The sequence below is a fragment of the Trametes versicolor genome, assembly GCF_000271585.1.
Source record: "Trametes versicolor FP-101664 SS1 unplaced genomic scaffold TRAVEscaffold_2, whole genome shotgun sequence".
Lineage (NCBI taxonomy): Eukaryota > Fungi > Basidiomycota > Agaricomycetes > Polyporales > Polyporaceae > Trametes > Trametes versicolor.
In genome coordinates, this window is record NW_007360322.1 from 261,832 (window position 1) to 289,584 (window position 27,753).

Consider the following 27,753-nt stretch of genomic DNA (forward strand, 5'->3'; position numbering starts at 1 on the left):
GTTCCCGGAAGGCTGGGTGGGATCCATTTGGGGACGCTGTCGTAAGGCGTCCGATGTTCTGATGACGTGGTGACGTCGAGCAACTTGATGCTGTGAACGAAAGTTCGTTCGTCGCGGCTAGAGTAAAAAAGTGTAAGTGTACGCGAGTCCCACGACTCCCCGAATCCCGCAAGTACTCTGGACCGGGCTTGATTGCTCGGCGTACTCGCTGGATGGTGGGGGGTGGTAGAACTCTGCCCCCACCAGGCGCCCGAGGCCCGAACCTTCGGGCGCCGTACGCTTACGTACGATACATGAATGGCGGTATCTAATCTACGGGCGCCTAGATGCGCTAGTTCTCCGCGATTCCCGGAGAACACCTTCTCCTACTGAAGTGGACGTTCCCGTCCAGGCACTAGGGAGTGCCGGTAGTAAGTAAGAACCGCCGGGTTCTTACATAGGAGGAGTAAGACCTTACTACTGATCTCATTAACTTGAGGGATCTTATAACCACGCTCATACTTGCACAGCTTCTATTTGAGAGTGATAATCCTCTATACATGGTTCTGAAGCAGTTTTATAGCGACGCGTGTGCGATAACAATGCTTGGGGGCGCGCGCGCATTGCGCACGAAGTCGCACCTCGCGCGCCGCGAGGTCGTAATTACCTCGTATACCTCGCGCGACTTCGCACAAGCAACGCGCGCATTGCGCTCAACTTTATGGATGTTCATTAGAGGATCATATACTCGCGCGCGCGTGCAGAATCTTTCCGATTCTTATTTACTTGCATTTCCACCGCTCATAATGAGTTCAGTAGCGCCCGGTAGGAGGGCGCTTGATTACGGGTTTATCTCGACTTACCTGCCTCAAAAGGTAGGTGTCTCCTGTTATCTCCCTGATTATCGCTCACGTGAGTCTGCCATCACAGTCTGGCGGACTCCGGCGGAGGATTGTCTCCCAGTGGGTCAGATGTTCTCACACCCCCGCATATTTCGTCCAGCGAGCAATGAGTACGTTTGCTCTATCGTATGGACTGACCCTGCACACCTGGTTCGAACTGTTCCATTCGTATGCCTTCCCGTTATGCGCCATGAACGTCCGAGTTCTGAAAATTTCCCCAGAGCAGTGAGCGGCTGCACGCTCGACAGACTTGTGGATCACACCAACGTACCTGGAATACCAATGCTTCTTGACGAGCCATTCCTTCACCCGCATAGTCTGTCTGCGGTATATGACCTCGGTGCCAATCTTGCCTTTCTTGTACTCGCCGACCATGGTGTTGTGCGCATCTCGCAAGGTTATATGGATGCGGAAGTGGTCACGGGATGCCGAGAGCTCAAACAGGACTTGGCCGGTCGCGCTGTCGATGAGCGTTGAATTGACAAGAGTGTTCGAGGTAAAGCTGATGTTCATGATATGCAGAGGACGTTAACAGGATGACAATAGGTCGCAGGGTGTCCTCCTTAGGCAGACAATATGTGGAGGCTCGACTCGAGTGGAGGATAGCTAACACTCCGCCGGGCGACGGCGTCCTCTCATATAGTGAGCTAGCGCGTGGAGCACACAAACTTAGTCCCCGAGCGGCTCTGGGCTGTGCCCATTGGCAGCCTGCGGACTAACACTCGTGGCGCCGTGCTGCCACAGGGTAACTAAATACGACAACAGGTATATTCTTTCGATGCAGGAGGCCGCTTCAAACTGTAAACATATTTTGGGGAGTTTCAAACTGCTAATTCTTCGCGACTTTCGAAGTCATTACTTACTCGATTTCTTACACATGAGGACCACAAGCGACGGAAAGGCGTGTTGTCGCGCGCCACAGAATCAGCCTCTTGACACGGGGTCCGATGATGCAACCGGGCCCCTTGTATACGTAATGGCGTCCGTCTTCGACAGATGGACAGTAGGTGGAGCCTGCTGAGGGCACGGCCCCCGAGCCTCCTGGCGGAGTCCACGCACATCGGCATGTACGCGCCAATCTCAGTACTAGTTCTGCTTTCTAGGCTCGCTGGATTGTACACGGTCTGACTCGTCGACCCACATCGCATATCACCATGGCCCATGGGTACCCCTTTCGAGTCCTCACCATACTCTCTCGCTTCCATACTACAATCGTCTGGCATAAACACCTCTCAATTCTTACTACTCACATTTACCGGCCGGGTTGACACCGTTCAACAGTTTCTCGCATGCCATGGAACCGGCGACCGACCCAGGTGAGTACTTGGCTCGAGTGCCAGTTGCCTGTGATCGCACCTCTGCGGACATCATGTACTGACGCCGCCCCTCCAAGGCCGTGCGGCCAGACATGCCTCGCTCGGACCAGTTGAGGTAGAAGCTCATGACGGGCTCTGTCCCCACTGGCGGCCCCGCCGGACCCGAAGTACGCACACATACATCCACGCCATGACCCGGAGGTGAGTCCTCACGCCGCGACCCAGCTGCTCAAGATATGTTTAGATCTGGATAGTGATGTCCAGTACTCCCGGAGGCCCCGAAGTACTAATCACTTCCACTCGGCACGAAGGACCGCGCGCGTCTTACTCGGATTCGGTATTCGCCGCCACCCATCGCCCAAATAAGCGGGCTACTACCCCTCCTTCCCGCCACCCCTAGCCGCCAATGTATCTGAAAGATCCGGATCAAAAACTTACCACATCTCTTCGTTCAGTCACTGATTTCAAACATGATCCTCTACATTGTAAATCTAGCCTTGTATGTAGCTACTGAAAGATGGTAACACAACAGTACAAGAACAAGCTCGAGCCACGTAGCGAGCTGCATCTCGAACGGAAACATAACACAAGCAAAATACACCTGAGACAAGGAAACAGAGAAACCATAAACAACCGCCCCTGGATATTCCAACTCACAGACGCCAAGCAGCCACGGTCATACTCTGCCCATACGTCCTCCCCTGCAATCCCCCACTAGTATATGTGCGAGAACGCCGACGGGAAATGCAGCATCGGGTCGCGCATCGCCTGCAGAAACTCCGGCGAAAAGTGCTGCTGGTCAAACGTGAAGTCACCTTGCGGCATCGCGACGCCCCCATGCACGACCCCGTCGGAAGTCCCAGCCCCACCGCCGTGCATCTGGGCCACTTCGGGGCACTGGCCGACGCCAGCGCTAACGTCCGTCTCGTTGTCGACCACAGGCCACCAGGAGTCGTACCCCGGCATGTACGCTGGGAGGGGCATCGCGGCAGGTGTCGCTACGTCCCGGGGTGGGCTGCCTTGAGGATGGGTGCGATACCCCGGGTATGCGTACTGAGGATGCTCGGAATGCGCGGGTTGGCTTGGTACGAAGCGTGGAGGGATGGAGTGCTGGGGAGGCGGCATCGGCGGTGGGGCGTAGGAGGGTACGGAGGGTACCGGGGTATGCGACGTAGAGGGAAACCGTGAGGCGTATGCCGAATCGAGCTCGAACGCAGCCTGCGCGGGACGTTTCTGGCGCGCATCAGACGCGCGGGCGGATGACTCGTACGCTCGGTCGACGTTTACCTTCGCGCCCTGGATAAGATGTCGCACGCGTAGGCCACTTGCCCATGTGGCCTGGAAGCCAGGGTCAACAAGAGGAACAGAGATGAGGGTGGACTTCGAGCACGAGCGCACCTCCATGCCCACTAGGGCGCTGATGCACTTCTGCAGGCCGACGCTAGCTTGCGTATCCAGCGGCTTGTACTTTACTATGTTGTGCAAACCTATCAGCTATCGCGTTCCCGCTTAAAGTCAGGACTTTATCGCACATGTAACTATTTGCATGATCCTACGGCGATACACACTAGCATTAGAACTTCGAATCCACCGATAAGAGCTATGGACAACTCACCCCGCAGCTTGAAGGCAGTTGGCGGCGAACGGTGGCGCCCATCGCATGTCGTACTTCTCGTGGTAGAGCATCGCTGTAGGGAAGAACGTCAATTCCTGAAACGCAGCACACAGTGACATTCGGCAGGAGCCAATGGCCAAAATGCTTACCGAAAGATGCCAGCTGACTGGCCGCGCCCTGACAGATGTCATACGACTCCCATGGGATGGGGTCGTTCTCTAGTGATGGGGAACCAGCTCTCGCCAACCTATTCCATCACAGAGGTCAATCATGTAAGACGAATTGTATGCACTGCACGTACTCTGTGCCCTTCGGAATACTGAACCACAAAACGGGGTCAGTCTATGGACCCTAGTCTGACCAACAAGCCTGAGGTTTGACGCTCACAATGGTCGGTGCAAAAGTAGTACAGTTGCCCAGTACTGGACGTGCATGATCAGCACATGCGGCGCAGGGCACGGCCGGGAGCTCGCAGTGGGGTTGTATTGAAGGTGCTCTGGTAGTTCGAGTGCCCACTGTAGCAACCTACTGTATAGCTCCTGGCGAATTGCGCGAGGAGGTACAGTGTGCGCGCGCGAGACGCGGTATACCTTCGCGAGGACCTCTCCAGTGATGACGTCTAATAGTCACATAACAGGACAATCAGTAAGAGGCTCCTTCGCGGCATTTGTGGAAGGCGTACAAAGAGCAGATATATGCCGCAAGTACCCAAAGTGTACGGCAGGCACGGGAGCGATTGTGCCGTATCGTGGGTCTGGGGGACAAGGCTGCCACATGTGATCCATATCATCCTGCCAAGGCTGTCAGCCTACATCGAACCTCGTTCGCGTAACCCCGCACCGGAGGGATATCCAATAATGGCGTGGAGAAGTCGCCTTCGTGTATAGAGATCGTCCGCCCGAGGAACAGCGCCGAGAACCTGCCACAAAAGTTACGTTACCATCGGGTCCCTACAACAGGTCGTAGGGAGGGAGTGCTTACTTGTCCGCGAGGCAGCATGCCCACCAAATCCGCTTCCGGATCTCCTTCTCTTTCGGGCTGAAGAGCTCCCGTCCGCTGTGGGTCCACTTGTCCGGATTGCGGTTCAACCCAAGGTCTAGCGCCTACAAATCCTCTGAAAGTCAGATACTTGGCGAGTGGGGCTTGCAGACAAAACCCTACCATGCGCACGGCCATGCCTGCGGATTGAATGGTTAAATATAGGCTTGTGTGGAAACTAGACGGCACATACCAATGTGCAACCACCCTTCCTCTAGACTTCCTGGAGGGCGCGCATAGCCACAGGTCAGCAAGGTGGCACATGATGTTTCTTGACTGGCGACATACCGATGCCAAACTCTCTTATCCCGAGCAATATAAGCGCTTGCACGGTCGACGACCGGCTCTCGTGGTACATAGTGTCCAGGATCCTCCGCGCAACAGTCGCATAGTCCCCCGCACGTGCCGCGTCGACCGCGGCATCGTGGATGTTAAGAGGGTCAAGGTGGCTCGCCGCGTACGCGAACATGGCGAAAAGGAGAAGCTTAGATATCTTCTGTGGACGCTCGGGCCGCACTTCACTCGATGGTGGACCAGGAGGCTGATTTGAATCCTCGGAGTAGCTGTAAATCAAGCGTGAACACCAGAGTAGTGCTATCACGACGCTCACGGGGACACTCACCCGAGCTTCCTGCACCCAAACGGCATCAAAATCAGCATAAAATGTTAGCAGTGGCGGGGCTAGGACGCACATTGCCTGGTATTGCGCCATGAACGACTCCTCGTCAACGACAGGCACGGCGGGGTTTATGTACGTGAAGTAGACTTGGACAAGCCGGTCTTGGATGTGCACGGCTGGCATGCGTATCTTGTTCTCGATGGATATGATCGACTCGTCTATGAACTGTCGCCCGTCGTTCGGAGGTCCTGGCCAGAATCTGGCCATAGGGAAGTTCCTACAAAAGGGGAGCGCGCTATTAGCACGAAGTACGGGAAATGGGGATGGTGGAAGAAAGAAACGTACCAGATACCCTGGATGTTCCTCCCATCGGTGCGTTCTGACTGCGCCAGTAACTGCAATCCACTGGCGTTGCCGTGGTATCGAACCTCCCGGTTCTCGTTGATGGACAGGTTCCCAAACGCATCCGCGCAGTCGAACAAGTCCTCGTCACCTTCCGGCGCTGTGGCATCTGTCAGTACTCCGCCGCGAGTATGACCTTTGCAAGCATACCTTCTTGTGATGGCATCCTGCTCCCGCCAACATACGGTGCCGACATGTGCACGGACCTCGCCGGACGCTCCTCGATCCGTCTCTTCGTCCTCGGAGGCTCCGACGTGTAAGGATCTTCGCGACTCGAACTCTCCGTGATCGATGGGGGTGAGGGCACGGGCTGAGGGCTGAATGAGCCACTACCAAATGAGCGCCCTAACCGTTCGGACAAACGGTCTTGCCACAGCAATGTCGGCCGTGTAGTTTGGATCATCGGGTCTGCACAAAGTTGGTATCAACTTACCCGCATACAAGACATAGTTGGAAGAACGTACCTCGAGCAATGACGTTCTCGATGACGTGCTCACGTGTTGCGCGGGACTCCCGTCGGGAGCGGTGGCTTTGAGCCTTCGGCTTCTCCGCGACTATGGACGAGAAGAAGTTGTCCTTGGTGGTGTCGAATGCGCGCTTCTCGCGGCCCGTCCTGCCCTACGTGGAGCAATGTATTGATGAGATATGCGCACAGTGTGCAGACAATACAAACACTCACGAATGGACCGGCGTCGACGGTGTCGATGATATGCGAGGCGAGTTCGTCCTTGCCAAGCTCATCCACGATCGAACGTGAGCGAGTATCTGTAGACGTCATTATCGCTGCGAGTACGCTCTCGACTTGGTGCAATCGGTGTTCCAGTGCCTGGATATAGCCCTTCGGCGGACCCCTGCGAAAGCTAGGTGCTGTCGTAAAACGTCAGATAATCGAGTCGCTCAGAATGTCCAATAGGTGCATACCCGTGTAGGCGCATTCTAAGACAGTAGACAAAGAACGTCAGATATGTACGATGTTTTCCGAAAAAAGTCTGTCAAAGTTACCTGCGCCGATAGCCGCGCATGATTTGCACGGCTCACCGTCGGTCGGTGATGGCTCGCACTTGCTCTTGGATTTACGACACCTGTCGCATGCTGTAGAAAGAGATGAAAGCAAATACAGGGCACAGAATTCATGAACGCCAGGTACCATCAAACATAATGGCTTGGACGTACCTTTCGCGCTCCTCTGCGTCTTCCCCTGACCAGCGCCCGAGGCGCCGGGCGCAGCGGACTCCTCGTCCGATTTCTCTCCCAGCTCGGGAGCGCCGTCTCTCTGGGCGTTGGCCGGCATCCCCGCCGTCGCGGATGCCTCACGCCTCTCGATGTTATTGAAAATACGTACGCGTACGCTTGCGGACGCGCCTGGAGCGCGGCGCCCAGGGGATCTGGTGCCACAGGGGGCGCGGTGTGTCGGTGCCCGACAGCTTAGATCGGCGGGGGGCGATGCTGTAGGTCCACGGTGGTCCACCTGCTTCTCGAGCGGGGCGGTCGGTGTTCACTGCGATCGCCGCCGACGGTTCTGGGCGAGAGCGGCGAGAGGGTGCACACGCCGGGTCTGAGTGGACGCGAAGTGCGCCCGAGGGCCTCGGAGTGTCCGGGCCGTGCGCCGACGTCGACTTGGCTTGTGCGCGCGAGGCTGGCCTGCCTGGACTTCGCGGGAGGCTGATGGGCAGGATGTCAGAGTACGATCGTCGAGGACGTGGACGATGCGAGGTAGATGGGTGGGGAAGACAAGGGTGGGCTGGGTGGGATGAGACGAGTGCAAGGGTTTACGTTCAAGAGCCATCACATTTGCCCATGGCCGGTCTAGACTCTTCGTTTTCGGGCAAAGTTTGGGAGCGCTATGCAGGGTCCTCCAGTTCCGAGCGCGGAGTGATGCGGACGTCAGAAGGTGGAGTGCAGGAACAGAGGCCGAGGTCATGAGTAAGTGCCATCCTCGGCCACGGCAACTGGAACGACATGCTCACCCGGACCCGGCTGCCCAGGTGCGCGAGACTGCGTGCGAGAGTGAGCCCGAGATAGCTGAACAGACGGGATGACGGGGAGAGAGAGTGAAATTCAGTATGCTAAGTATGATAGTAGTTGTAACGTTACAGCACAGTGCGCAGATCCAGTTAGCATCGAGAGCCGTCCCAAGAGAGTCCGTTCCAGAGCACTCGCAAACCCTCAAGCTCAGAAGTACAGCCCCACCCATCCCTGCGCCTTCACCAGCATGCGGTCCACGCCCGCCCTGCTGCCCACGTACGGCAACAGCCCCTCCTTCTCGAACGCGGCCTGCAGGCCCGTCGCGGTGAACGACTTCGCGGTGAGGTCGACCGTGCCGTTGAATCCCGAGTCCTTGTACGTCAGGTACGCCGCCCCGCCCATCGACATATGGTGCGTCGCGTCGATCGGCCGGTGTGACAGGCCCGCCGCGTGCGAGGCCCACACCACGTCCGTGCGGCCCGCGCCCGTCGACGTGAGCAGGCGGACCGGGGCCGGCGGCTCCGCGCTCGACGGCGCGGGGTGCACGTGGACGTTCAACGTCGCGTCGCCGGTCTGCGTCATGAGGGTAACCTCGTCGCCCGCGGTGACAGCGCCGACGAGCCACCCGCGCGTGATCTGCATCTTCATGGTCCTCGCGTGCATGCCCTCAGTGGGGAGCAGCATCGAGCGCTGGTCGAGCTTGTACATGCTCACGGAGAGTTTGTCGAGGTCGAAATTTGAGTCCTCGTCAAACTTGATCTGCGAAAGGGCGTGCGCCTGGACGTGGAGGGTGCGGAGGTTCTGCGGAAGGTAGATCGTCATGTCGAAGCGCATGCAGCCGAGCCCAAGGAGACCAGGCGTGCTGAGCTGCAAGCGGCTGGAGCGCATGTTGTCCTCCATTTCGTCCGGGGCAGGGTAGTCGAGCACGACATCCTTGAATAGCGACGGCGTGTCTGAGCGAAGCGTGAGCTCGTACCTGACGGAGGTCAGGTCCGGGGAGCCCTGCGCGAGGATGATCGTGCCCAGGGCGCCACCGCGCACGTCGAGCGAGTGGTCATCCTTGTGCGAGCCGACAGGGACGTGGATGTCCATCTTCGTCCCGTTGTACAAGAACCTCGCGTCTGCGCATCCCAGCGACGTGCTGAACTCGGGCATCCCCTCCAGACCGGTGAGCTTGGGCTGTGTAGACCATCACAGCAGAACAGGCGCGCGCGTGGAGATCAGTCCGCGGCCCGGCTTCGGAAGTGCTGCGCAGCAGACGTACCTTTGCCGCCCAGATCGCCAGTTTGATCGCCTGGTAGCCCAGGAAGAGGAGCAGGACGACTCCGAATGCCTTCCAGAAGAGTCCGCAGCTGCGTCCGTCGCAGTGAGCGGTGCTGTCAACGAGGACGGTAACGACGGGCGACGTACCGCAATCCGCAGCACATGCAGCAGTCTGCTTTGCGTTGCCGTTTGGGCCGGCCATTCTGCAGCGAAGTGTCCAGCAACGACGCGCCGTCGGCCGCCTCCTCATCGAGGTTGGGGTTCTGAAGGGCGACGGGCCCGTGGTTGAAGCCTTCCTCATCGTCCGGCAGGCTAGAATCTACATCGTGACCCTTGTCAATACCTCATAAAGCGGAAGCAGGCAAGCAGGACGTGTAGTTGCAATGCAGAGAAGATGGGTAACGTACAGTTATCATGCTGCTCCTTCAGCTTCAGTGCAGTCATCACCGCACCAACCGTTCCCCAGAAGGTCACCCCGCGCGCGAGGCGGTCACCAAATCCTCCAGCCATATCTTCCAAACGAGAGTGAGAGCTTGAGGTTGGGTGGGGGGAAGAGAGTCGTCGAGACTGAGTAAGGGCAAAACAAGGGCTCGTCAGACCGTGGGTGCGCAGGCTTTATACGAGCGACTGCTGCGCGCTGATGCCCGCGTCTTCGGTCGATCCAGGTCCGTTCGAACGGAGGAATGGGTGAATGAATGGACGGTGCGGCCGGCGGTAGTGCTGCGTGATGAAGGTCGGTACCGCGCAAGCGTGTGAGCCCGCCAGGCACTGGTTTGGCTCGGTTACCGCGATTGTCGCTCGAACAGATCATTCGTCAAGGTGCGTATCCGCAGCACCCACGCCCTGGTGCAGCTGACGTTCGCACATGAGGAGACAGACGGAGTACGACATGGTGGAACGAAGGAAAGGGAGACAGGATGCGTGAGCTTCTCCTGCTCCTCTCTGGAATCGCGCTCGGATTTGCCCGCACACATGACGGCAATTGCCTAGAGGGACCGCTGGCACCGTGCATGGAACCTTAATTGAGTTCGGGGTCGTGTCGTTTTTCGAAACCCACCAAATTGGTGCTCTGCATCCGCATCCTCACGCTCAGGCTCCCTATACCATCGGATTCTTGCTCTTGCCTGCCTCGTGTGCTGAGCTCAGACCGGCGGCGATACCGAGATCCAGAAGCACTAGGTATACTACCACCGCGTGCCGCGTAGCAGCGTCCAACCTCGACGGAATAACCAGGCCTTGTGAATCTGCATCTGTGCAAGTAGATCATGCGAACATTTCTTGCACCAGTCTGGCACCCTCGCCTATGACATGCCGCGACTCACTCTCACGCCAGGCCGCTTGCGGAAGGTTCTTAGGCGGTTTCTGGATTCCACAAAGTTATGTAGTGCCGACCTCGCTGCCTACTAATTCACATGATGTACCAGGCATGATGCGCTGTGTGAAAGATCGGAGGTTTGGTAGCATCGTGTATGCCATGAGGCAAGCACACGATCCCTTACCCGCACAACGCCGGGTATGTAGTGTGCACTACTTGTTGCGGCCTTCCCTGAATCTGATCGCAGGTTGCCATCCTCCTTCATGGCAGATACAGAACTGCCCACAGACCCACACTTTCCGACGCCATTTGCGCCCGTCCTTCGCCATCCGATTCTGCTCCTTGAACAACGAATCCGTCGATTTGCGCGCGAGATCAAGGAGAAACCGCGTTGGTGGGATAAGGTGCGCGACCCCGAGAACGTCGCGCGCTGGAGGCGGGAGGCCGTCGAGCACGATGCAAAGATGGTGGAGGAGCTCTGGGGTAGGGACCAACTCTACGAAACCTTCCTCCCCGATCCCAACAACCAATATCGCCAAGTTGAGAAGAAGTGGCCCAGGGACCCGATCACGGACGCTCAGCTGCGCTACCTCTTCGACGAGCTAAGGTATCATGCTGACCAGCGAGACACGGATACAGGCATATATGTAGGTGCTAATGCGGTTTGAAGACCAGCGTCGCTAACCGCCTACGACAGCAAACGGCCATTCCGATGGTTTATGAGTCTCCTACCCTCATTGACTCCGCTCTCAAAGCTGCCGTTAAGCAAGTTGCCGCAACGCTGGAGAACGTCTCGGACGACCAGAAGGACTGGCATCCCGGCTCGAACGGTCAAGTCCTCGATCTCGTGCACCCCTCGCTATACTGTCTCCGTCTTGGCCGTTCCTTTGTGATCGACCCGGCGCACGACCACAGCGATCCCCTGCGTCTGCTCAGCATCGACGACTACTTCCAGCGAAGATCGGACATCTCCGACTTCTGTCCCGAGGACTGGTGGGGGTCCAACGAGATCGGTCGTGTTCCTTACGAGTTCACTGTATCGCGCGCGCACCAATGGCTCCCGACTGACTTCGCGGTCTCCGGGGACGGGCGAGTGACCCCGAAGGGTTACATCAACAACCTCCACCCATACGAACACTCGACGGCGTACGCGACCATCTCGTCCGTACTAGAACGCTTTGTGCCGCTCTTCGAGCGCGTCCTGTCGGACGTGCTCAGCTCTCCGCCTCCATCTCCCTTCGAGGAAGTCGACCCGGGTGTGTGGTACAACCACCTTCCACAACCGTATCCTTGGTGGGAAGACACACCCGAAAGCCAGGCATGGGAGAAGCTTAATCTTTGGCCGAGTTTACCCGACGCTGAGCCCTTCAAGCCACAGCCTCCAGAGGAAAAGGCCACCTTCAACCTAAGAGGCCGGACGCTGCAGGTTATCATCAAGATGGCCAATATTGTCCTCTCGCCCGCGAACCCATCATACCCCGGGGGCTCGTGGCACGTCGAGGGAATGAGCAACGAGAAGATCGTCGCGACTGGCCTCTACTACTACGACAGCGCAAACATCACCGAGTCGCGGCTCGCGTTCCGCGCTGTGGTCGGCGACGGCGAGTACCCCGGCGCGACCTCCCTCCCCGCGCAGCAGGACGACTCGAAAGGCTACTCGGTGGCGTACGGTCTCGGGCGCGGGGAAGCGCTCAATCAGGAGCTCGGGAGCATCGTCGCCGCGGAGGACAAGTGCATCGCATTCCCGAACATATACCAGCACCGCGTCGCACCGTTCGCGCTCGCGGACGGCACACGTCCTGGGCACAGGAAAATCCTCGCGTTCTTCTTCGTCGATCCATCCATCTCTATCCACTCTACCAGCGACGTGCCACCCCAGCAAGCCGAGTGGTACCGGGACGCAGTCTATCGTGCGCACCGCTTTCAGCAACTCCCGCAAGAGCTTGTCGACATTATCCTGGAGTATGTCTTGGAAGGCACTGTATCCCTGGAGCAAGCGAAGGTGGATCGCGAGGCGCTGATGGAGGAGCGTGTGCAGTTCGTGGTGATTCACAACGAGAGGGTGTTTGAGGACACATTCAATATGTGCGAGCATTGATGTGACACGCTAGAAGTTCACTGCATTGTATGATCGCGCTCAGGCTTGTCGCATAACGCATCCCATGCTGCAAATGTGTGTATCGTGTTTCCGAGTGGCGAGAATGCATGCTGTGTAGTATGTGAGTAATCTACCCACCCGGAGCCACGTCTCGTATTAAGGAGCACAAGAACATACTTGAGATGTCTTGAGGGGCCCAAAATATCATCTTTGCTTAATAAGATCATGCGAGTCCCACTACCAGACGCAGAGCGACTAAACAATTTGACAGAGGTGGTATTTGTTTATCATGAGCTCTCGTGAACCGCGTACGCGTCATAGATTAACAAATGGATCAGGATGCGGATACTTAACGGCGGAATCGGACGTCGAGCTGCCAGTGTTGGCATACCACGAAGTCAAGATGAGATGATTTAAAGAAGAGATACGGTAAGTTTATAACCCGGATCTCCTAGTATTTACACCCGTTCGTCACATTCCTTCCGATGGACACGACAAGACGAACGGTGTCTCGGGTGTTCCCCCGTAAGTTGTAAATACGACCGTCGACCTGGGCAGGGGTGACGGAAAGGGGAAGTAGCCCGCTTGTTCGGGCGACGGGTGACGAATACCGAGCCGGAGTAAGATACGCGCGGTCCTGCGTGCCGAGCGGAAGTGATGAGTGCGCGGGAGCCTCCGGGAGTACTGGATATTGCTATCCAGGTCTTGCCATAGCGTCTTGGGGGAGAAGCGCGACCGTGTTGTGATGGCGTATTGGGGATGGAAGGCCCCTCCCGCGAGGTGATGATCCTCGACACGACGGTATTTCCAGGCCGCGCCGGCCTACTCTGAACACACTGAAAGGACATCAGCACCGTGGCATGAGGGAAACAGTCCGGGAACGTTGAAGCGAGGGGACAGGGCCGTAGACTCACCTCCGGGTCGTGGGGTGCCAGGGCCCGCAAGGAGCTGTTACCTCAACTGGCCTGAGCGAGGCACATCGGGTGCGGCCTTAGGGGGTAGCGTCAGCACATGTGTCTGCAGAGGGCCGATCGCAGCCAACGAAGTACTTACCTATGCCCGTTCCAAGTTCCATGGCATGCGAGGAACAGCTGGCCGGTGTTAACCCGGCCAGTAAATCTGAGTAGTAAGAGTTGAGAGGTTTGTCCGCCATACGACTGTGGTATGAGAGTGAGGGTGCGTGGTGGGGACTCGGGAGGGGTGCCCATGGTGAGATGTGATGCGGGTCAACAGAGTGTACTGCGAGTTTATATACGCTGCACGGACGGGAGTGGCGCTCGCCAAGGCCAGTGCGACGACAAAGTGAGCAACGTCACGGCCGTATGCATGGTCCAAGTGGGTGCTAATGCGCAGACCGGTCGAAGCGTCACCACTACCCGACATTGTTAGGCATACGCCTCGACCCATTTTAGGAGCCGGCCCAGCTGCGCCCAATGGTCGGAGCGGTGCGTGCGCAATGACAAAAATTTTGCAAGACTCTTGAGAACTGGGACGGTGCGCTCGGACGAGACCGAAGTGGCAAGTCCGTCTACGACATCATCAAGTTCCACCGGCCAGAGAGATGTTGACAAGCTCTAACAAGAAATATGCCCTCGCGCGTCGAGCTACAAGTTCCAGAAAGTGCAAATGAGCCGAGCTCTGTAACTGAATCACATTAGACAACTTTTGCGGATCTTCGGAGAGGATACAAGATTGACACAAATTGGGCTTTACACTTTTGGCTGTCTCTAAGAAAGTGCACCTTGAAAGTCATCAAAGTTCGGACTTGTCTGCGGCAAAGATAGCGTCTGCCAGCCCCACGAGCTGGAGCAAAGCGAGGTTGAAATTCTCGATGTTGCCTGTGGCGAAGGGCGTCGCCGTCGTCGTTGTCGTTGTCGTCGTCGCCGTGGTCGTGGGCGCGAGCGTACCGCGGGCTGTGGAGGGGCTCACAGACGTCCCGGCGGAGCCGTGAGACACTCCGCTCCGGATGGAAACCCCATTGTTGGACGTTGCCTGGGCCGGATGCGAGTGCGAAGACGAGGGCGAGATGTCGAGAGAAGGAGAGGTTAAAGTGGACGTAGGGGAGGGGTGAGGGGTGATATGCAATGTCTGCTGCTGCACCTTCGGAGGTGCCGACGATGCTGATGCGCTGGGCGACGTGTTCTTCGGTTTGGTGGGGGATGCAGCGGCTGCGCCGCTGCCCGCTGCCGCCAAAGCTCCACGAGCCCCACAGCTCACCGGCATCGAGGCTTCCGGCGAGGGTCTTGAACAATCAGGTCAAGTGCTCCATAGGGACATCCCGGGCACTGTCGATGGATTCGATCGTATTTAGGATTCTTTTACTAAACTTCTGGCAGGTGGGTGACAGGACGTACCATGTCCGTAATCGTGGCAGGAACAGCTTTACCCTGGAACTCCACAATTATGCTGGCGTGGCAATGAGAACCACCATCCCATTGCTTTGGGGCTGGATTAGGAATGAGTACGAACTGAGCTCCTGATATCACGTACTTCTTCATTTAGAGCAACGATCTGTACCGTGGTTTATCAGCCGAGCGATTATGAACTTGCCAGCGAACTCACCATGCTCTCGTTGTTATCAAAGCCCCCACAGGCATTTTGCCCCGGATAGAAGTAAGTGAAGCGGGTGTTATCGAATCGCTTTTGAATGAGGTTCATGTGTTCCTTGGCCGCATGACCAGTGGGTCTACGAGTCCGGTGATCTTTGAGATGAGCTTTGCTGTACGGCGCCCCGGTAGAGCACGCAGGCATGGCGAAAATAATCGTGAATAGAAGGGTAATAAGCATGCTGGGCAGTGGTAAGAATATGCAGATGCAGGGCCTTCGATGGACGCTGCTCAACCGACGGCGAGGCGTTAAAAGCATCTTCAGGTGGGCCTCCCTAGCGATGTATCAGCTTCGCAGTGGACCAAATGTTAGGGAACACATCCAAAATGACATACACAGGTTCGATTAGATGGACAAAGTGATGTACCATCCCACACATTGAAGCTTGGACAAGCGATGTGGGGGAGTCGTCCGGATAGGGCCCACTGGCACGCGTTCATCTATGTGTCAAGTCAATACCCCTTCACGTTATTGGGTCACTTCGCACTTAGCAGAGGGGGCGTACGCCTGTGCAGATGGAAGGGTGGCAGATGCTAACTGTCAACGCGTTAGCTGGAACATCATACAGCAGCATGCGCCGCTGCTCGCAGCTCGATCTTGCGATATCAACGCGGCCGGCAGTTGTTCATCTAACAACCTGCTCAAGCGCATCGACGCCGTTATGATGAGCTCCTCTTGTAAAGAAGATCTAAAGGTGTCCAATAATAACCAGAGTGGGATCCCGCTTGTCAAACAAGAAAGAACGTCGTAGTACGAGTCGAGGAGGGGACTCCTCTGCAAGCGCCGGCGCCGAATAGCACTGAGCGCTCGCATCATGAGTGTCAAAAGACGCCCAATCCTATTGATGACCTCATACAATACGAGTCCTGAGGGAAAAAATAATCATACATTAACAGAGAGTGCAAGAAGGCCCTTCTCTAGTGATCCAGGGAAGTCAGTAGTATATAGTGTACACATAGCGAAGCCGCCGACACCCACATGAATGCATCAGCACCCTCACTTAAAACACCGCAGGCTCGCTGACCGGCCACTCCAGCGGCGCACCGCCGCCGCTCACGCTGTTCACGAACATATCCCAGTCCGCCCAGCTGCTTGAACCATAGCCACGTCAGTGATTTTTTACACGATTTAGGCCGGAGGGAAGGACACTTACTCTAGATTGGTGGGCGCGGACGACCACATGTCGAGCGTACTGTCCGCGAGCGCGAGGTCGTCTTCCGAGAACGACGGGAACGACGGAGCGTTACCGTTGTTGGACTCCTCGTCCGGTGGGTCCATCGTCGACAAAGTGGATATGTGATATTGGGTCCGCTGCGTTTGCGGCTGCTGCTGTAGCGGAGAGAGCTGGAAGGCGGCCGGGTCTTGCGACATAACGGCGGGTGGCTCGTCAAATTGTATAGACCCAAAGGGATCGAAGAAGGCCACAAGCCCGGATGTGGATTGGTTCCCGTTCGCAGGCGGCGCCATGGTCGGAGGAGGCGGCTGCGCGACCGCAAAGGGGAAGTCTGCGGGGCTCGCGAACTGCGCGAATTCGGGCGCCGCCATGCCGTTCGAGACGGACTGAGAAGCACCGGGAGTCTCGGTTTGCTGCGATCGCGCGAACCGAGCGTCGAAGAAGGGACTGAAGCCAGTTCCGAATGGCATCCGCTCGAGATCCACCGTGCGCACTGGAAGTTCGAAAGACGCGGGCGAGCTCGAGCTTGTGTCCGAGCTGAGCCCAGACCATCCCACCTGCGATCCACCCCAGGGACTATCTGCGGAGGGCGCGCTTGGAGGTGGCACACCTTGCGACCGATTATGGTGGTGGATCGAGGAGTACGAGGCCCGTTTGGACGCTGTGGGCTGCGATTCGGGAGACTTCTCGCTTGCACTAGAACTCCGCTGCGTAGAGAACTCCTGTTCGGGCTGATTGCTATCGCGTGGCCTCTTGCGGTTTGGAGTAGGGTCTTCCGGCCCCTTGAACTCGCCAGCGGCGTATAGGCTTTTAAGCACATCCCTGGGAGCAAGTCAGTGACCGTTCCCGAGTTCAGGTAAACCGCACACCTACCATAGCCTGCCTGCTGCACGCGACCTGATCCAAGGTGAGATATCAAACCGGGGAAGTAATGAGTGTGTACAGTGCTTACTGAGACTCGAGCATCTTCAGCATCGCCATGCACTTCTGCACATCTTCCGCCGCAGAGCCATTCGCGAGTCCCGCCCGCTTCCCGCCCCACATATTGATTATGAGCACGATTCCCGCAGTAAACAAGGGCATCTGTGCGACGCGTCAGCCATAGCGCCGCGGGAACAGTGTACGCAGAACGAACACGGCTGAACGCAAGCGGAGTGCCGTTCCGCCGACATTGGACATCGCCCACGTGGATACACGACCGCGCAGCGTTTGTGCAAATCGCAAGCGAGGGGAGCGTCAGTGTGGACGACTTGCGCGAGGGCGGCAGGAAGGGACGGTGAACGAAGATTTGCAGCTGGTAGTACTTCATATATAGGACGGACGACTGGTTGAGGAAGACGAGGTCCTCCCGATGGGGATCCCACCGCACTTCGCGGTGCAGGCCACGATTTAGAAACGGCGGACCCAGACGTCAATGATGTGATGACTCACGATGATCCGGGAGGGTGTCAATCCATTTGTTGAGGAGCGAGTCGAGCTCCGCGACGATACGTTCTTCCCATTCGTGGCCGACGAATCCTAGAAGCATCTTGGACTTGTTGATCGAGTACTGAAGATGCATGCATTAGTCGTATTCACAGAGCACCTTCAGAACATCACTGACCAGTGTTCGCAGGGCGAAAGCCATGATCTGCAAAAGCCTATTGATGGCATTCATGAAAGACAATTTGGATGGTCTCTCGGCGGGTTGTTTGAAGTCCGTCTCCGGGTCGCCTGTGTCCCAATACTCATCATCGCACTCGATAAGTGGGTCGGTGTCGAAACTACGCGCGGATGTCATGAGCAGCAGCTTCGCGAGGACACGGGATCGGTCTTACTCTTCGTCCTGTAGCGCGCACGGGCGCCCAAGACTGAAACTAAGTATCCGGTCGAGCATCAGAAGGCACCTAACGATGTCAAGACAGGTGTCAGCAGCTACGGCGAATGTAATTTGATCCAGCTGACCAAAACGCCCGTCTGAACAGCTCGCCCTGGGGCCCGGGCATGGAAGCGTATGTCTTCCTTCTGTGCACGCCGAGGTCCTGGGCGGTACGCATGCCGATGCCGATGAGCGTCCAGCAATTGTGTGGCGAGCTGTAGCCTCCTAGATACGTGGCCATGAGCTGTATCGCGCAGCGTTCAGCGATGCAGGAATGGCAAGTGTAGCTGGGACATTATCGAATGTACGTACCACGCATTTCTGCAAGTCGGTCAGCTGCGGCGGGGCAAAGATAGACTTCCGCGCATTCTCCACTTGCAGGAACCAGTTCCAACCAAGCCGTCCGGGCGGGCCGTAGTCAGCGCCGCGCGGGTCCTCCGACATCCGTGCGCCGTTGGCGCATACGAGTAGTACGACCGAGCCGAACCCCTCGTCCGCTAGATGCAGGCCCTCCCTCAGCTGTCTGTCGAATGTTGGGCGGTGGAGCAACGGGATGTACAGATTTAGCTTCTCGAAATACGCATCAACGAGGACCTTCATGAAATCCATGGGCGGGAACTCCGTGTGCGGAGGGTCAGTACTGGGCTCTGGGTCCCACGAATGTGGCCCGGCGCCCGTGTACTCAAATCTCGTGTCGACAGCGGTCTGTAGCAGGAGCATGCTGCTCGACTTGCCATGGTATCGCTGAGTGTCGGGGCGCAGAGAGACTTTGCGGAAGCTGTGCAACAACTTGTTCCACGATTCCATCTCGTCATCGCTTGAGTCGAGGTCGTCCGAATCGGCGGGAGAGGGGTCGTTGAAGACAGGCGGAGCGACAGCGACCGCTGGGCTGCTTTGCGTGGTACTGTCGGGGAATGAGGGAGGCGAGATACCACGCGTAGCGGTCGCTTCTCGAGGGGATGTGCGCGTTCGAGGTTGCAGCTAGATGCTGCTTATCAGCCATTTGATAGATGCACGACCGTGAAAGTAGCAATTACCTTATCGACGAGTTCCTCCATCTTCTGAAGTCGGCTCTCGAGAATCTCGACATAGCTGTAGAATTGTCAGCCCGGTCCGAATGAGTGCAAGAACCCGTATAGGGGCAAGCAGAAATATAAGACCGCAACAACTGGTGCTTCGAGATATTCCATGGGAGGATCGTACCCCACGGCTCTGGCTGAACAGATGCTCACCTCTTCGTAGGGGGTCGCATCTACTAGATTGTGAGCAACTTCTCCAACGTATAGATATTTCCACCTACATTGACATCTACGTAAGTGCAGTTTACGCCGTAAGAGGTGCACTTGGCGCAGCGGCCATTGGGCGATTCCGTGCCATCGCCTACATTACAGCGCTGTGAAAGAATTTTCGCGGCTATTACATATCAGAACCTACAGCGAACTACGCAGAGAGATAAGCACCGGAAGCAACAAGAAAGAAGATGCGCCGTACTCTTCTTCTTGCGACAGAGGTCGCACGCTCGTTGAAGCTTGGGCCTCTTCGCGCTGTCAATCGAGCTAATATTCGAATCTTCCCGATAGGACGTCATATCAAACGAGATCTGCTAGATTCGTTTTAGAAATGCATACTAGTAGTGCGAGATATACTACGGGGTTAACAGGATGCACATGGTTGGGGTTTGACCAAGAAGTCTGACCAAGTCTCAGGGGTGATCCGAACGTCCGAGCCTTGGCGACGCGGCGGTGGCCAAATCCTTCACAGGTTGGGAATGAGTATGGGGAGATGCAAGAGTTCCAGTTCGCGTGGTTCGAGCTTGATGATGAAAGGAGGCTGAGTGAGCTCGAGCTTAGAACGCGTCGCGCGCGCGGAGCAACATGACTGAGCGCCCGCAACACACCGCCGGGCGCCCCGTCGGAGCGAGCCGGAGGAGGAAGGGTGTGCTACGATGCTACTAGGCGCTCCTCCCTGCGCTCCTCCCTTGGTGTCTGCCTCAGCGCACTCGCTTGCTTTGTTTTCTGGACAAGTGGTGGGTACGGCAATAACATTCCTGCCCTGGCCTATTGCAAGAGACTGAAATGCTCCAGGCCACATTCAATGCCATTCACAGGCAAACAAAAGCCGTGCGCCGCAGTGGCTTCCGGCGAGCTCCTATGGCTTTCTTCGGGCATTCTGCCGCCCGGCTTTGAGATCCATGCTGAAAGGGGAGCTCCGCGACAGCCGACTTGGACAAGCCCTGGAGCCTCCACAATGCGACCGTGCAGCCCAGCTTTCCGCGAAGCTCCGTGTATTCGACCGTAGTATAAATATCGAGGACTGACGGTTGAAGACCTCACCACCCTGATTTTCTAATCCCCACGCTCTCAACACCATGAGCAACGCCGAACACCCTCCTTGGCGGGCCCGCCGCGAATCCCAACTCTATGACAGACGAACCTCTCAATCTCCTGCTAGCCATGAATCTACACTGCGGGTGTTCGACACTCCGCACACAGCTCGTGATCCACCTTATCCACCTCGCGAGCTCGGCGATGCACGTTGCGAAAGCTCGTTTAGGCTACGTCCGAATACGACTCGTGGACTGGTCCAGCATGTCCAAGAACCCCGCGTCCGCTGCTGGTGACCTCTCTGACCCACTGCTGTACGCCGCTCAAGGCATCTGCCGCATCGACCGGAGTGCCCCGTAAGTCTGCAGTCCGCTACTATGCTGCGCGTTGCATTTCTCATTTCTGCTGCAGCTTCTACGATGTAACTGGCAATCGCTTTGGGGACGGCGCCTGCAGCATCCCATCCCATCCTCCCCGCATCCCTATTCGTCGCCTCGTCCCTAGATGCGTTGTCGTCTGCGACTAGGACGAACTCGATACGCAACAGTCCCGATGCCGCCTCTCATCAGCCCCGCCCTCGTCTGTGGCGCTTTCTGGCCCTTCCCCCACCCCCACCCCGCGTCACACGCGCCTCTCCCCGCCCAGGATGAGCTCGCAGGCGCTTCAGGCGGTGCCACCACAGTTCAGCCGCGTTGGCAGTACGTTGCGCGTCAGTCCTCGCGAACTCTTCACTGACGGTTGTGCTACGACAGGAGACAACTTCACGGCGTGTGCGGCGAGCGTCAGACTCCGAGGACGCCATCTATCTACCGTCATCCGCGTCGTATACAGGATGCCCAACGCACCGGACACCCCGTCTCGAATGCCTCAGCGCCACGCTCAGGACTTCGCTCCCCTATTCACGTTCGTCAATACGTCCATGATCTCCCGCATCCACGCCGCGCGCTGACCGGCCCATATCCCAGTCGAAGCATCCTCGCAACGAATGGGAGTCGCTCAGCATGGGAGACGCTCGTTCCTCGCGCCCCCGACTCTCGAGTCTCCACCACTAAGCGATTCCTACGAGTTGGCAGATTCACCCGCGAGTGCTCCGCGTCCGCTACGTCGAAGGCACCTATCGACCAGCTATATGCACCATCCCGATCCGCACATCGAAGCAGCTGGAGAGCGACTAGACGACCCCATCACCCTAAGAATCAATCTCGGGGAGCCTACGTACATCATCGCGTCGTCTGCACCATCAAGTGATGTGGTGCAGGCGTATGCGGCGCGCCTCTGCTTCTGCGAGGGCGGGACGCCTTCATCGCGACTTTGTGTCGACCTGACGACTCATCGAAACCCAGGATAAATTATCCCATTCGTTGAATAGTAAGTCCCTGTTGTTGACCTTTCGCGTCCGTCTCCTGGCATCACTGCGTTATACCCTCATCGGGATAGTACCTACTCGGAAGGCAACATTTGACCGGCAGATACAGTGCACTACTGCCAAAGTTGCATTCCCACAGGAAATCGGTGTTTTTGTATCTGATCGCCATAACAATGTGATTACGTTTCAGACTCGCTTACAACATGAGTGACTGGGCCGAGGGAGACCCAAACATCGCGGCCATGTAGAGCAAGCCACTGTAATTTTGTATACAGCACGAGTACACCATCTCACAGCACAGTTTCACTCCTCACACCGTCTCGTCTCTTGCGTTATTGACAAGCTCGGCCGCCGCCTTCGAACGCGCAGTGATCTTCACCTGGAACGGCGCCGGATGGCTACAACTTCGTCAGCTCCGCGCAAAGTCGTACTTCCACAGGAAGACTGACCTTGTCACCCCTGACGACCACACCATCTCCGGCCGCACAGGCTCTCCATTCGCGTCCACAGGCATCGCGATGTCGAAGACGGCCAGGATGCACGCCAGCGTGCAGAAGAGTGACGCCTGCGCGACAGCTTGGCCGGGGCACACGCGCCGCCCGAACCCGAATGCGAAGCCCGCGCTGTCCGGTGCGTTCTCGGGCGGGAGGAAGCGCTCTGGCCGGAAGGCGTCCGGGTCTGGGTACCGCGCGGGGTCGTGTAGCGCCGCCCTGTGCGCGCGCGGATGGCGGGCGGTCAGAGGCTAGGACTGGGGTGGGTAGCGGAGAGACGCACCAGACATTCCCAATAATCGAGGTACCGGCGGGGATGTGCCAGTCCCGGTAAACGTCATCTTGCGTCACACAATGCGGGACTGCGGGACTGCGCGTCAGCACATATACAAGCGGCGATGGTGCAGAACGTACCCAGGGGCACGACGGGGCGCCAGCGAAGGACCTCCTTGAGGACCGCGCCGACGTACGGCAGTGCGTCCCGGTCCGCGATGCGCGGGAGGCGGTCGCCCCCAATGACCGCGTCGACCTCAGCCTGTGCCTTTCGTTGTACCTCTGGAAAGAGCATCATGCAGAGTATGAAGGTCGACAGTGCTGCAATGGTCTGTATGAACACAACACGGTCAGTCGAGGGGTGCGTGCACGAAAGGGAGGGTACGCGCGGTATCGGACTGTCCGGAGTAGACCGCCGTTGCGGCCCACTTAATATCCTCGTCTCTACTACGCTCTTCCGGGGGCTCGTACAACAGGTCCGAGGTGAACGATTTTGGGGCCGCGCCCGCATCCTACAAGCAAGCGCTAAGCGTGCTTCTACGCGGGATTCGAGCATGTAGACCCACCACTTGTCGTTTGACCATATCGAAGGGCGCGTCGGCCATTGCCTTGACCAGCTGCTGCGTGCGTATGCCCAACTTCCTGAAGCCTGCGCCCGGGAACCATGGTGGGATGAATCGCACTATTGGCCGCGCGTTAGAAGCATGCTGCCAGACGGCAGCGCGGGGGACGCACGGAAGGGAAGGGTGTCGACGAGGAAAACGCCGGGCAGCGCGGCCATCGCGAACATAGCCACAGCATCTTCCGTATCCTTCAAGAGTTGCGAAAACTCCTCGTTCTCGTTCTCGTATCCATACGCGATCTTCAACGCGACCGTTCCTGCTGTTCTACAAGCCACAACCACACGGTCAACGATGAAACTGGAGAGGGGTGTGCGGGCGCGTCGTACCGCCGGAAGTGCTGCACGTAGGCATCGGGGCTGTCGAGCAGCCGCACAAGTTCGCGCGCGATTTCCTTCTCCATGAGAGGCCAGTACTCGCGTGTGACTTGCGTACCGAGGCCGACTTTGAGGAGCCGCCGGTAATTCTTGAACCGTTCGTTGTAGGGCATGAGCACGACCGTCTCGCCCCAGCCCATCCTGCATTTAATGTCAAAAAGAGAGCAATAAGTCCAAGATATACATGCACGCACAAATCGCACGCCATGGTCAGATGGGGCCGACTCGAGTAGATGGCGGAGCGCGCCTCGAGGAGGTCGATGATGGCCTGCGCAGAATTGAGGAGAATGATAGGCTTGTTGAAGACACGCATGGTCACGACATCGCCTACACCACCCGTGGTTCAGTCTATCCGTGTGCCACGGCGCAGAAATCGGGACAGGTACAGACCGTATATCTGGCCCCAGCTCGTGAACTGCAGCCATTCCTGCTTCTGAGAGAGCTGAAATAGGTTCCCGAAGAGCGGGACAGGCTTCGGGCCCGGCGGGAGCGTGTTCCGCGAGAACGCGTGGCGGATGGCGAGTGTGAAGATGACGATGAAGGAGACCAGCGCGGCGATGTCCACTGCGTGCGACTCCATATTCGCGACGGGCCTGAGAGACGAGAGCTACTGGTAACTCCGAGTCGGGGGACGGTGGGCCACAATGGCGTGCAGACTGAGGAATTTTAGTAGCCGTATGGAGTGGGGTGCGAATCGATAGGCTATACAGGAGGTAGCCGGCGGGGAAGAGGAAGCTGATTGGGTTTGGACACGAGTAACGCGCGCGCCGTCGGACCCTGTTGGATCCCCCATAAGGACCGAGAACTCCCGAAAAATGGCAAGAGAGTCAGTACGAAAATTCGGACCTTTGCTTGAGAGCAGTTCAAGTTCCGTGCAGTTCCATGTCACCTCTATGTCCAAAGAATACCATTGGCACATACATGTTTCAGACGCACCCATAAACTTCGATGCGAGCTTTGCTTGGAAGTTTGTACACAGCGCTGAACTCGGACGCGTTATGCACACCATGTCAAGGTTCGAGGCTTGAGCACGAGTAAGACAGGTATGTTGGCCAGGCTATGCGAGGGAGTGAATAGAACGTGGCGGAGGATAACAGAGCCTGCAATACAAATCCCGGTCCTTCAAGCGACGCTGGACCAGACGTCGCTGTCATAACGTATGACCGGGACGAGCACATGCCGCACCCAATGTTCCACGGAGACTGTCACAGGGGGAACGCGATGCTCAGCCCGGTCAGCCCAGCCATAGCCTCGAGCCGTGCCGTGTCCGGTACAATCTCCAGCGGCGTGTCTCCCGGGAGCAGCGTGAGCATGCTCCGCTCGAGCGGATCGTAGCGCGGCCACGGGATCGTGCGGTTGGACGCGCCGTTCGGGTCGAGCGTGGTCACGAACTGGATCACGTAGTCTGCGAGGTCGTTGCCTTGGGTCAGGACTGGGGTGGCATCGCTCCCGTGGGGCTGTTCGACACGCTTGTTAGCAATGTGGCCGCGTGCGTGACAGGTGGCATGGACTCACGCAGCCCAAGCCCTTCACTGCGCCACGCTTGCTTGCTACATGACGGCCGTGTCAACTCGGAATGATGGTGTATCTGTAAGCGCGAGTGACGTACTGTACGTCCAGGTAGGCTGCTTCAGGGATCGCTGATCCAGGAAAAACCGCCTCGGTGCCTGGAACACGACGTCGCCTTGGAAGGCCGCGCTGCGCTTGAACTCCGGCGCAAGCTCATTTGCGTCTCCGGTTTCAAACGGCGATCCCTCCGCCGGGACGTTGGGGTACAGGTCGAAGATGGGCGCGAGGACGTCAGCCGGCGCGTCAGGGAAGAACTCCTGCTGGACGAAGTCACGGAATTCCGCCTCGGTGCTAGTGGCGAAGTAGAATGAGAATTGGAAAGGTTGGAGGATGTGAGAGGGATACCTACGTCACGTTGAAGCTGCCCGTAGCGAAGATGGTGCCCTCATCGAGAGCGTCTCCTGCGAAACAGTATCAGCTCAGGTCCTCGAAGCGCAAAATATGCTTACCCGTGATGAAGGGAATGTTCGCTACGCTTCCTGCCAGCACCAGGTGTTGCGGCGGCGCCTGTAGGAAGACTCCGTCAGCACGCGGGGCCCAAACCTCAGCAAGTCCCTGCCAGTTCAACGCGTGAGCGAAAGGTTCTGCTATGTCTTACCCCAAATGAAATATGCGCACCGGGAGGTCGAAGAGGTTAGGCAAAGCGGCAGCGGCGTTCAGCAGAGTGGCCGCAGGGACTTGACGCAAACATTCGAGGGTGTCTGCAGCCGCTGCGCAGCCAGCTTGCTCGACGACAATGTCATAGGCGGGCTGCAAAGCCTCAATGTCGCCCGTCGGCAGCGGCGAGCCGGCGTGCATGATCCCGCCACGGAACAGCCCCTCGGTGTTTCCGTCATTTGTGACCATTTGGAGCCCGACCGAGATTGCACCTGCGCTCAGGCCGTTACTGGTGAAGCCTTCAGTATGCGTGCACAGCAATTGCGGGGACACAGCGAGATGTGCTCACATTGTAACTTTCTTGGGGTCGCCGCCGAAGGCGGAAATGTGCTGCTGGATCCATTTCAACGCGAGACGTTCTGTAAGGTGTCTCGTTGATGAGCGTTCACAAAAGAACAACGTATACTCTTACGATCGTGAAGACCAAGGTTGCCAACGCCAGCTTCCTTGATCTCTTTGCCTCCCAGGAACGCGAAGGCTACATATGATCAGCTGGGAGCGGTGCTGTGCCCGCGCAGAGGTACTCACGACCAAGCCTGTCAACGAACGCCGTAAGTTATCGAAACGACACCTGAGATGGCCGAAGGCATACCGGTAGTTCATGTTCACGAAGATAATCGGCTTGCCTAGTTCAATTGATCTCCTAATGAGCACATCCCCCGGATTCCTGGTTCACCGGTATGTCAGAAAACGAATAGAGCGACTACGTCGCATAGACACGCACGCTGCAGTAGAACCAGTAGTGAAACCGCCGCCATATATGTACTATAGGTTGAGATGAGGCAAGTGAGCATGATAGACCAGTCAGATAAATGATGCCACTTACCGCCAGTATGGGTAGGTTCGCTCCAGGTTTAGTGCCGGCGGGCACCTGTACGCTGATTGATAGACCTGCTCTATGAGTTTTCAAAGATCATCACAAACGTACAGCCCACGTACAATCTTCGCTCTGAGCGGTGGCTGTCGTGGCCGGGATCTCAGTGATGTAAGCAATCAGGTCTTCAAGAATCTCCAGAGGCAGGTCGCTACGGAGCGGCGGCACGAGCTGTATGCATTGAGTGGCCGGGACCGTCGCATTGATGGTCCCCTGGTACGCAGCAATCGGCTTGGGGAGCCGGAGTCGGAGGTCGTTCACACTGCGTTCTCCGGTTAGCAAGGAGAAAAAGAGTCGAGCGCGGAAATTGGAAACATACGGCGGCTCCGCGTAAGGAATGCCAAAGAAACTGGTCACCGAGTCGTTCGTTGTGCCAACCACGAGGGCCTTGTCCAAGAGCACCGTCGGGGGAGTTGCACGGACCAGAGCGAACGCGACAGGCAAAAACGCTAGGACGTGAAGCATTTTGACGAAGCCGGCGGTGGCTGGCTGGTCGAGTGGTCGATGGCGGCCCTGGTCGTTGTCTACCCTTGTGCGCCATTATATATAGCGAGTGAGTCGGGAATGGAGAGCCCGGCAAAGTCACGGGTGTGTGTGTAGTGCATCCGGCCACTTTGCCGATTGACGTCAACGTAAATCGCTCTTCGCAGACAATGAAACGTCGCCGCAGCACCACATTCGATTGGTAAGGGCTGTTGTTTACCAGTCGGTACTTAGGATTCGTGGGCAGTAATCCTTGGTCTACAGTCTGTATTGGTCAAGAGTTAGCGATAGTTGAAGACACGACGAAGCGTATGTTAGAACTCTTACCTCCGGCCGGGAAACACAGGATGCCGAGCGAGCTCACGCTCACGGCAGTGGAACACGGGGCTAAGGGCGCAGTCCCCGAGGTGTAAAGGGTACCTGTCCATATGGGTAGGAAGGCCAAAAGTGGCATTAGAGAGCGGTGATCTGCGCTGATTCCCTCGGTGGGATTTAATGATCACAGGAGCATGTCGGGCGACTCGGGGGACATTGTACAGCGCGTCAGCTGAATGACGCGGGTTGGCCG

The 27,753-nt window shown here is 57.3% G+C and overlaps 10 protein-coding genes across 10 annotated transcripts; 3 read left to right on the plus strand and 7 right to left on the minus strand.

Moving 5' to 3' along the window:
• Positions 1 to 331: 331 nt before the first annotated feature.
• On the minus strand, positions 332 to 1,394 carry TRAVEDRAFT_42828 (uncharacterized protein; the record flags this gene model as incomplete). Its single annotated transcript, XM_008035512.1, has 3 exons — positions 332 to 394; positions 1,020 to 1,086; positions 1,153 to 1,394. The coding sequence occupies 3 exons, from the start codon at positions 1,392 to 1,394 to the stop codon at positions 332 to 334; spliced, it is 372 nt and encodes a 123-aa protein (XP_008033703.1).
• A 1,279-nt stretch (positions 1,395 to 2,673) lies between these two features.
• Positions 2,674 to 7,590, minus strand: TRAVEDRAFT_160349 (uncharacterized protein). Its single transcript, XM_008035858.1, has 22 exons — positions 7,045 to 7,590; positions 6,874 to 6,963; positions 6,793 to 6,807; positions 6,551 to 6,738; positions 6,336 to 6,489; positions 6,022 to 6,279; positions 5,815 to 5,971; positions 5,543 to 5,746; positions 5,473 to 5,481; positions 5,139 to 5,413; positions 5,040 to 5,073; positions 4,974 to 4,986; positions 4,794 to 4,915; positions 4,653 to 4,731; positions 4,495 to 4,603; positions 4,200 to 4,431; positions 4,114 to 4,131; positions 3,962 to 4,059; positions 3,813 to 3,885; positions 3,730 to 3,749; positions 3,596 to 3,669; positions 2,674 to 3,535 (listed from the first exon to the last, which is right to left on the minus strand). Exons 1-22 carry the CDS (start codon positions 7,160 to 7,162, stop codon positions 2,912 to 2,914), a joined length of 2,964 nt encoding a protein of 987 aa, XP_008034049.1. The 5' UTR covers positions 7,163 to 7,590; the 3' UTR covers positions 2,674 to 2,911.
• Positions 7,591 to 8,043: 453 nt separating this feature from the next.
• TRAVEDRAFT_113031 (uncharacterized protein) lies at positions 8,044 to 9,609 on the minus strand (the record flags this gene model as incomplete). The annotated part of the gene is made up of 4 exons (XM_008035859.1): positions 8,044 to 9,015; positions 9,101 to 9,188; positions 9,247 to 9,418; positions 9,507 to 9,609. The coding sequence occupies 4 exons, from the start codon at positions 9,607 to 9,609 to the stop codon at positions 8,044 to 8,046; spliced, it is 1,335 nt and encodes a 444-aa protein (XP_008034050.1).
• A 1,068-nt stretch (positions 9,610 to 10,677) lies between these two features.
• TRAVEDRAFT_114863 (uncharacterized protein) lies at positions 10,678 to 12,512 on the plus strand (the record flags this gene model as incomplete). The annotated part of the gene is made up of 2 exons (XM_008035860.1): positions 10,678 to 11,061; positions 11,112 to 12,512. 2 exons carry the CDS (start codon positions 10,678 to 10,680, stop codon positions 12,510 to 12,512), a joined length of 1,785 nt encoding a protein of 594 aa, XP_008034051.1.
• A 1,752-nt stretch (positions 12,513 to 14,264) lies between these two features.
• On the minus strand, positions 14,265 to 15,263 carry TRAVEDRAFT_17156 (uncharacterized protein; the record flags this gene model as incomplete). The annotated part of the gene is made up of 5 exons (XM_008035246.1): positions 14,265 to 14,695; positions 14,730 to 14,754; positions 14,867 to 14,950; positions 15,003 to 15,023; positions 15,075 to 15,263. The coding sequence occupies 5 exons, from the start codon at positions 15,261 to 15,263 to the stop codon at positions 14,265 to 14,267; spliced, it is 750 nt and encodes a 249-aa protein (XP_008033437.1).
• A 731-nt stretch (positions 15,264 to 15,994) lies between these two features.
• TRAVEDRAFT_26208 (uncharacterized protein) lies at positions 15,995 to 19,752 on the minus strand. Its single transcript, XM_008035320.1, has 14 exons — positions 19,643 to 19,752; positions 19,452 to 19,531; positions 19,384 to 19,403; positions 19,189 to 19,243; positions 18,464 to 19,132; positions 18,238 to 18,395; positions 18,111 to 18,179; positions 17,897 to 18,056; positions 17,725 to 17,842; positions 17,429 to 17,661; positions 17,246 to 17,376; positions 17,167 to 17,190; positions 16,273 to 17,115; positions 15,995 to 16,207 (listed from the first exon to the last, which is right to left on the minus strand). Exons 1-14 carry the CDS (start codon positions 19,737 to 19,739, stop codon positions 16,120 to 16,122), a joined length of 2,745 nt encoding a protein of 914 aa, XP_008033511.1. The 5' UTR covers positions 19,740 to 19,752; the 3' UTR covers positions 15,995 to 16,119.
• A 799-nt stretch (positions 19,753 to 20,551) lies between these two features.
• Positions 20,552 to 21,041, plus strand: TRAVEDRAFT_26213 (uncharacterized protein). Its single transcript, XM_008035321.1, has 2 exons — positions 20,552 to 20,831; positions 20,887 to 21,041. Exons 1-2 carry the CDS (start codon positions 20,572 to 20,574, stop codon positions 20,999 to 21,001), a joined length of 375 nt encoding a protein of 124 aa, XP_008033512.1. The 5' UTR covers positions 20,552 to 20,571; the 3' UTR covers positions 21,002 to 21,041.
• An 80-nt stretch (positions 21,042 to 21,121) lies between these two features.
• On the plus strand, positions 21,122 to 21,424 carry TRAVEDRAFT_42835 (uncharacterized protein; the record flags this gene model as incomplete). Its single annotated transcript, XM_008035513.1, has 2 exons — positions 21,122 to 21,173; positions 21,228 to 21,424. The coding sequence occupies 2 exons, from the start codon at positions 21,122 to 21,124 to the stop codon at positions 21,422 to 21,424; spliced, it is 249 nt and encodes an 82-aa protein (XP_008033704.1).
• Positions 21,425 to 22,151: 727 nt separating this feature from the next.
• On the minus strand, positions 22,152 to 24,182 carry TRAVEDRAFT_114956 (cytochrome P450; the record flags this gene model as incomplete). The annotated part of the gene is made up of 10 exons (XM_008035861.1): positions 22,152 to 22,239; positions 22,291 to 22,551; positions 22,616 to 22,702; positions 22,743 to 22,936; positions 22,977 to 23,117; positions 23,172 to 23,287; positions 23,341 to 23,492; positions 23,555 to 23,743; positions 23,797 to 23,929; positions 23,993 to 24,182. 10 exons carry the CDS (start codon positions 24,180 to 24,182, stop codon positions 22,152 to 22,154), a joined length of 1,551 nt encoding a protein of 516 aa, XP_008034052.1.
• A 625-nt stretch (positions 24,183 to 24,807) lies between these two features.
• Positions 24,808 to 27,167, minus strand: TRAVEDRAFT_68896 (alpha/beta-hydrolase; the record flags this gene model as incomplete). Its single annotated transcript, XM_008035862.1, has 14 exons — positions 24,808 to 25,059; positions 25,118 to 25,152; positions 25,212 to 25,462; positions 25,521 to 25,574; positions 25,623 to 25,726; positions 25,790 to 26,057; positions 26,118 to 26,187; positions 26,241 to 26,306; positions 26,357 to 26,364; positions 26,421 to 26,495; positions 26,553 to 26,593; positions 26,655 to 26,719; positions 26,768 to 26,964; positions 27,022 to 27,167. The coding sequence occupies 14 exons, from the start codon at positions 27,165 to 27,167 to the stop codon at positions 24,808 to 24,810; spliced, it is 1,632 nt and encodes a 543-aa protein (XP_008034053.1).
• Between the last annotated feature and the right edge of the window lie 586 nt (positions 27,168 to 27,753).